Below are 7,046 nucleotides of genomic sequence, written 5' to 3'. Positions count from 1 at the left end.
GGGAGCAACTAGTTAACGAGCGCTCCTTCGGGAGCCTCGCAACGATCAGCGCCACTTGGCGCGCTCTCAGCCATTCGCCACGTGTCGCGCTCTGGACGCTTCCTTCGATTTTGTTTTTTTTATTTTTCCGCACGCGTTTTCGGCTTCTAAACGGTTTTTTCCGGGTTTTTTCGACGTTTTAGTTTTTCTCCGGTCTTTCTTAACTTTTCGATCAAAAAATTTTGATTTTTTTTGCGCGAAAAAAACGCGTTTTCTTTTTTTTTTCTTTCGCGAAAGTCACGATTTTTCTTCCGCGAGAGGCACGGTTGTGCTTTAGCGAGAGTCACGGCCGTGCCTTTCGGAAACGAAAACAGAACGCGTTTTCTGTTTTTTTTCTTTCGCGAGAGTCACGGTTTTGCTTCGGCGAGAAGCACGGTTGTGCTTTCGCGAGAGTCACGGCCGTGCCTCTCGGAAAGGAAAAAACAAAACGCGTTTTCTGTTTTTTTTTCTTTCGTGAGAGTCACGGTTTTGCTTCCGCGAGAGGCACGGTTGTGCTTTCGCGAAAATCACGGCCGTGCCTCTAGGAAAGGGAAAAAATACGCGTTTTCTGTTTTTTTCTTTCGCGAGAGTCATGGTTTTGCTTTCGCGAGAGTCACGGTCGTGCCTTTCGGAAACGAAAAAAAACGCGTTTTCTATTTTTTTCCTTCCACGATAGTCACGGTTTTGCTTCCACGAGAGGCACGGTTGTGCTTTAGCGAGAGTCACGGCCGTGCCTTTCGGAAACGAAAAAAGAACGTGTTTTCTGTTTTCTTTTTCTTTCGCGAGAGTCACGGTTTTGCTTCCGCGAGAGGCATGGTTGTGCTTTCGCGAAAGTCACGGCCGTGCCTCTAGGAAAGGGAAAAAATACGCGTTTTCTGTTTTTTCTTCTTTTGCGAGAGTCATGGTTTTGCTTTCGCGAGAGGCACAGTTGTTCTTTCGCGATAGTCACGGTCGTGCCTCTAGGAAAGGGAAAAAATACGCGTTTTCTGTTTTTTTTCTTTCGCGAGAGTCATGGTTTTGGTTTCGCGAGAGGCACAGTTGTTCTTTCGCGAGAGTCACGGTCGTGCCTTTCGGAAACGAAAAAAACGCGTTTTCTATTTTTTTTCCTTCCACAATAGTCACGGTTTTGCTTCCACGAAAGGCACGGTTGTGCTTTAGCGAGAGTCACGGCCGTGCCTTTCGAAAACGAAAAAAGAACGCGTTTTCTGTTTTTTTTCTTTCGCGAGAGTCACGGTTTTGCTTCCGCGAGAGGCACGGTTGTGCTTTCGTGAGAGTCACGGCCGTGCCTCTCGGAAAGAGAAAAACAAAACACGTTTTCTGTTTTTTTTTTCTTTCGTGAGAGTCACGGTTTTGCTTCCACGAGAGGCACGATTGTGCTTTCACGAAAGTCACGGCCGTGCCTCTAGGAAAGGGAAAAAAATACGCGTTTTCTGTTTTTTTTTCTTTCGCGAGAGTCACGGTTTTGCTTTCGCGAGAGGCACGGTTGTTCTTTCGTGAGAGTCACGGCCGTGCCTTTCGGAAACGAAAAAAACATGTTTTCTATTTTTTTCTTCCACGAGAGTCACGGTTTTGCTTCCACGAGAGGCACGGTTGTGATTTTGCTAGAGGCACGGGCATGCCTCTTTTGGAAAGGAAAAAAACCATGCGCCCGGTTTGGTTTTTTCGCCCGTATTTTTCGTCTTTTTTTGTGAACAAAAAAGTTCGTCAAAACCTATCAACATGGGATCTAGTTTTGAAGATCTCGACGCGAGGAATCCAATGATGAAAACGGTTCGAGATTTGGACGCACGGTTTAAGTGATAAAACGTTTGAATAAACGGATCTACGAAAAAAGGGAAAACTCCCAGGTTGCGACAAGTGGCGCGCTGCATGTGCGCCACTTGTCACGACATGGGAAAGTGAAGTGTTCTTTGCAACGAGTACTCCTTAATTAGTGATTTCGGGGTTTATCATAGTTTTGGTTTTTTATTTTTGAGATGGTTTATCATTGTTTTGGTAGCCGTGGGCGGGCAGTGCGAACGGCGTGACTGCCGGAAATGAAGGTCCAGTGCCAAAGCCCAACGTGACTGGGGGCCCATGGGCGCCACTGTCTGCCTATGGCACTTGTCTGGGCCCGCACACAGTACACCGCCTGCAAAAAAACGCGCGCAGCACAGACCTCTACCGAACAGTCTTGAACCTGAACCTACCAGCAGCTCGCTTTGCCGGAGGCCGGAGCTATACAAGCCTACAACCACCGGTCTCCGCCGTAAGCACGCACGGCAACATTGCGTGCAAAACCACATGCTTCTTCCCGCTCACCGCCGTCAACACGTGAACAACCCGAACCGCCGCCATAGTCGCCACCTCGACCCCGGCCGGCAAGATCGATGATGGCTCCGACTCCGAGCAGCGTCATCCAGGCCAAGCTGGTGGGTACGTCGCCCAGGCATGAAGTTTTCGTTTCTCCGTCCGATCACCACCTACCACCTTGTCTCTCGGCCATGGCATTTGCTTGTAATTAACGATCGATCTAGCATGCTGCTTTTCATGGCGAGAGTGATCCGATCGATTTGCGGCGTGCGCGCGCGCGTGCGTGTGCAGGTGCTCCTGGGGGACCTGGGCGCCGGGAAGACCAGCATCGTGGTCCGGTTCGCCAAGGGGCTCTACTACGAGTGCCAGGAGTCCACCATCGGGGCGGCCTTCTTCTCGCAGGCGCTGCCCGTGAGCGGCGCCGGGGGAGGTGAGGACGCCACCGTCAGGTTCGACATCTGGGACACCGCCGGGCAGGAGCGCTACCACAGCCTCGCCCCCATGTACTACCGCGGGGCCGCCGCCGCCGTCGTCGTCTACGACATCACTAGCACGGTGAGAGAGATGTCCCCTTCTCGTCGGTACATCGTTTAGCGATCTTCTCTGAATCTGTGATGAATGAGTCGATCGTGTCGTGTCTGATGATGGAAACTGAAACTGATTGCTCTGCCCTGCTTGATGTTCGACCGTTAATCTGTTCGATTTTTTCGCTGCGTGGGCGTCAGGATTCGTACATCCGAGCGAAGAGGTGGGTCGACGAGCTTCAGAGACAAGGTATGATAACTGAACACCTTGTCTATGTACTTCCATCTCGTCGCTGGAACTCAATATGCGTGTCAGTGCTTAGGTTTTTCTGCACATCGATCCAAACAGGGAACCCTCATTTGGTGATGGCGTTAGTGGGCAACAAGGTCGATCTGGAAAAAAGGAGGAAGGTTGGCACACAGGTATATACATACTTGCGACATATTTGCAGACAAAAATTTCAGAACCCCAGTGCTGCATCTGTCAGTCAAACCCATCACCGTCTCTGTTTTTTCTCTGAATGAATGCGGGCAGGAGGCGCTGGAGTACGCGGAGCGGAACGGCCTCTTCTTCCTGGAGACGTCGGCCAAGACTGCGCAGAACGTCGGCGAGCTCTTCTACGAGCTAGGCAAGCATCTGTGAAACTCTACATGCTTCTTCTGGATCTGCTTCGTCTCTTGCTATGACCGGCGATGGCCTGCTTGCTCTGCTTGGAGTACTGATACGTGTGTTTATCGGCAGCCGAGAGACTGGTGAAGGTGCGGCCGAACCATCCAGCCGGGATGGTCCTGCACAACGACGGCCAGCGCGGCGTCAGAGGGCGGTGGTTCTGCTGCTCCGGGTGATCGACGATGCCGATGCGTGTCGCGCACCGGCGGCGGCAGGGGAAGGTGCTGTGTGGATAGGATTCTGCGTCGTGTACATATGCCGCTCTCTCTGTGTACGTTGCAAGGCCTCAGACTACTTGTTGCGCATGCGTTGTGAACTGGTGATGGTATGACATTTGGTTTATGGTGGTGCACGTTTTGGTGGTCCTGGCAGGGGCTAAACTGCACGTTTTTATGCACAATACTTTTCTCTATTTCAAATAGGACTGGCTAGGGGCAAGTCGACTGAAAATTCAGTATGGTCAGTCGATTCGTTTAAGCCGTCAGCCGTGGGCGGTGATGGCTGGCGGTTCGGCGGATGGTACGTCCGTACGTGGGGCGGTTGAAGAAGAAAACGAACATGGGGCGCTGGAGCTTGAAGAAGGAACCTGACCGCTCGTTTTGCATCTTGCCGCCCCACCCTCGCCTTCACCATCGTCCACGTCCATGCTAACGCTGCCCCGGCCATCCCTTTAACTTGAACAAATTTTTCCTGTGATAGAAACCGGGGTTGCCTACCACTCTAAGATAGACACCGAGGTCACCTGCCACGCTAAGATAGACTCAGAGGGCTTCTCCAGCTGCTGCTCCTTCCTTCCCTCCGGCAATTGCTTCCTTCATGCGAAATCCACCGACTCAAATATTATTTTCAGGTGACTTACAAGTAGCTAAAATGATTTCAAACAGAGTGCATATTTGTTTTAGAGAAAGAATACACCATTTGCACCTTATAACTTCTCAAACCAGACAAGTTTCGCTCTCGACCCAACCCCACCTTCTCCGCCGGCGGCGGCAGAGCGACGACGTATCCGTCAAACCGGACGACGGCCGGGCCTCCCTGCGGCATCACGAACAAGGAGCACTCCTCCCCCTGGTACACCACCACCGATGTCTCCACGCACGGGTTCGCCGCCGACAGCGACGCGAGCGGGACGCAGTCCGCCCCACACGAACGGTTGATGACGGCGCAGACGTCCGCTGCGCCCTGGCCGCCGACGAGGAAGGCGCCGGTGACGCAGAGGCGCTCGTTGGGCCCCGGCGCCACCGTCTGCTCCTTGTCGCCCTCGACCCACAAGGACCAGTACTGCTGCCTCGACAGCTGCTGATCCATGGCCATGCTCGATCGATCGATCGGCAGAGCAAGAACAGGGTATTGATCGTGAACGAGGCCTGGCCACGGTTAGTTTGTGTCTACCTGCTTATATTGACTGGGGGAGGGGGACTCGCCGATTCCCATATCATGCGTATTCGGGGAGGATTCCGACCCGATCGATCTGCGATCTGATCGACGGACTTCGTTGACGCCCGTCGATCGTGTGGCGGGCTGGCGGCTGCTAGGCAGGGCCTCGACTCGATCGATCTCAAACCATCAAACCCTAGCGAGATTCTCGTTCCAAGGCCGGCGGCGATGGCGATCTTCCCGTGGCGGCCGTCGCGAAGGAGTGGGGCCCCTACGACGACGAGTATCAGTGGAAGATGCAGTCATGCACGCAAAATTGCTACACCTACGGTCAGAACCATCAAAAAAAAATCTCGAATGTTTGAGCAACATACAGACATGCAGAACACTAGGAACACAACGTGACATTCAGATTTGCCCAACTATTCTGAAAACTACACATCGATTAATCTTCCAATAAGGCTTCCTTTGAGCTTTGACAACCAGAATGTGGTTAGTGATTTCTTAGCTAATTTTGGTAGAATAGAAAAGAGAACTGTGGTCTGGTTGGGTTCAGCCCCCCGGAAGTAGTTGATCTGCTGCTGTATCAAAAAGCCATGAGGGTCCACCACAGGGGTAACTCTACGGGGTAGGAGGCGATTGCGGGGCGATCGTGCGACTACGCTAGGGTTAGGGTTTCTTGCCGGGGGTGGTGAGTATATGGCGGCGACTCAGGTTGGCGCCGACGCACCTTGGTTGCGGGTCGGAGCGGCTACTCTCCGCCGGAAGCGGAGGCGATGGCGGAGAAGGCTGGAAGCGCGGCGGCTGCTGCGATGAAACCCAAAATGACCCCGAAGTCGGCGGCGGCGGCTACAACGCCACAATCGCAGAAGACCGGGGATCCGGCTAGCCGGAGATCGTCGGCATCTCCGGTGGAGAGCAAAACACCTGATCCGGCAGCAAGCCTTTCAGCACGGTTGGGAGGGATGGTTCTAATGGACAAGGAGGCGGATGGACTCGTCTTTGAAGATCACGAGATCCCGATCCCTAAGGCATCTAGATGGTCTGTGGTTTGTAAGGTTAGCTCTGAAAAACCTATGAAGATGTCTGCTGTGGAGAAGACGATGCCGAGAGCTTGGGGATTACACAAGGAAGCAAAATTCAGAGACATGGGATCCAATATCTTCGTTGTTCACTTGGGCAGCGAGGGCGACTGGAGACACGTGATGAACAATGGTCCCTGGCAATTTGATTTTAGTGTGCTTATTGTGAAAGAATACGAAGGCAAAATCCGACCTTCAGAGATGGTGTTTGAGAATATCGATGTCTGGGTTAGGGTTATTGACCTACCTCCGGACAAGAGATGCGAAGCCTTTGGGACAGCCCTGGGCAATTGGATTGGCAAAACAGTAAAAGTTGACACTGATGGTGATGGAATGGCTCGTGGACAGGAGCTTAGAATTCGTACCACGATCTCAGTTTGTGATCCCTTGATTCGAGGCTTCAATCTGAAAAAGTCGAAGGATGACAAAATTGGTACCTGGTTTGATTTCTTCTACGAAAAAATCCCGCATTTTTTCTTTGAGTGTGGCAGGCTGGTACATGTTGGAGGAGTTCGTGACCCCCCATTGAACTCCTCAGATCAGTGGGGGTGTTGGTTACGTTCATCCCCGGGAAGGAACAACTCGATGAAGGAGGGATCTTTTACTGCTGGAGCGTCAAGTAGCAGTAACAGTCATGCAAATTCACAAGGAAACGATGGGGGCATGCACCGCCAGGAACACCCGAGAGTTCATGATCTGCCTACAAAGAGGAATCTAGGGGCGCAATTTGCTGGCTCGGCAGAGCACCGCACTGGCGGGAGCTCTGGTCAGGGCAGGGGCGAGGTCAATAGCACCACTAAGAGCTCGGGTGTGCACGGAGACCGCCATGGTAGGGACCTGCGGGACAGCCTTGAACAACGCAGGGAGATGGACCTGAGGGAGAAGCTGACTAGACAGAGCCAGCAGCGCCGTAATGAAAAATCTGTGGCGGAGCAGGCTAATATCAAAGGGAAAGATAATATTAACCTCGGGGATGAGGAACGGGCAGGGGGACGACATCAGCACAGAGGTAGAAGGGAGGATTTCTATAGCGAGTCTAGCTATTATGGGAGACCTGGGACGAGTGAGGATCAGGGAAGAAGA

The 7,046-nt window shown here is 52.6% G+C and overlaps 1 protein-coding gene across 1 annotated transcript; it reads left to right on the top strand.

Moving 5' to 3' along the window:
- The first annotated feature begins 2,183 nt into the window (after positions 1-2,183).
- LOC123167918 (ras-related protein RHN1) lies at positions 2,184-3,892 on the top strand. The gene is made up of 6 exons (XM_044585779.1): positions 2,184-2,429; positions 2,602-2,865; positions 3,036-3,084; positions 3,184-3,257; positions 3,370-3,463; positions 3,577-3,892. Exons 1-6 carry the CDS (start codon positions 2,388-2,390, stop codon positions 3,678-3,680), a joined length of 627 nt encoding a protein of 208 aa, XP_044441714.1. The 5' UTR covers positions 2,184-2,387; the 3' UTR covers positions 3,681-3,892.
- Positions 3,893-7,046: the final 3,154 nt, after the last annotated feature.

Source organism: Triticum aestivum, chromosome 7D (genome assembly GCF_018294505.1).
Source record: "Triticum aestivum cultivar Chinese Spring chromosome 7D, IWGSC CS RefSeq v2.1, whole genome shotgun sequence".
Lineage (NCBI taxonomy): Eukaryota > Viridiplantae > Streptophyta > Magnoliopsida > Poales > Poaceae > Triticum > Triticum aestivum.
This window is presented reverse-complemented; position numbering and strand designations above follow the sequence as displayed.

Coding starts and splice junctions, on each gene's coding strand:
- LOC123167918 (XM_044585779.1), top strand. CDS start 2,388: ATGATGGCTCCGACTCCGAGCAGCGTCATCCAGGCCAAGCTG. Junction 3,085..3,183: donor CGACGAGCTTCAGAGACAAG/GTATGATAACTG, acceptor CGATCCAAACAG/GGAACCCTCATTTGGTGATG. Junction 3,258..3,369: donor GGAGGAAGGTTGGCACACAG/GTATATACATAC, acceptor GAATGCGGGCAG/GAGGCGCTGGAGTACGCGGA.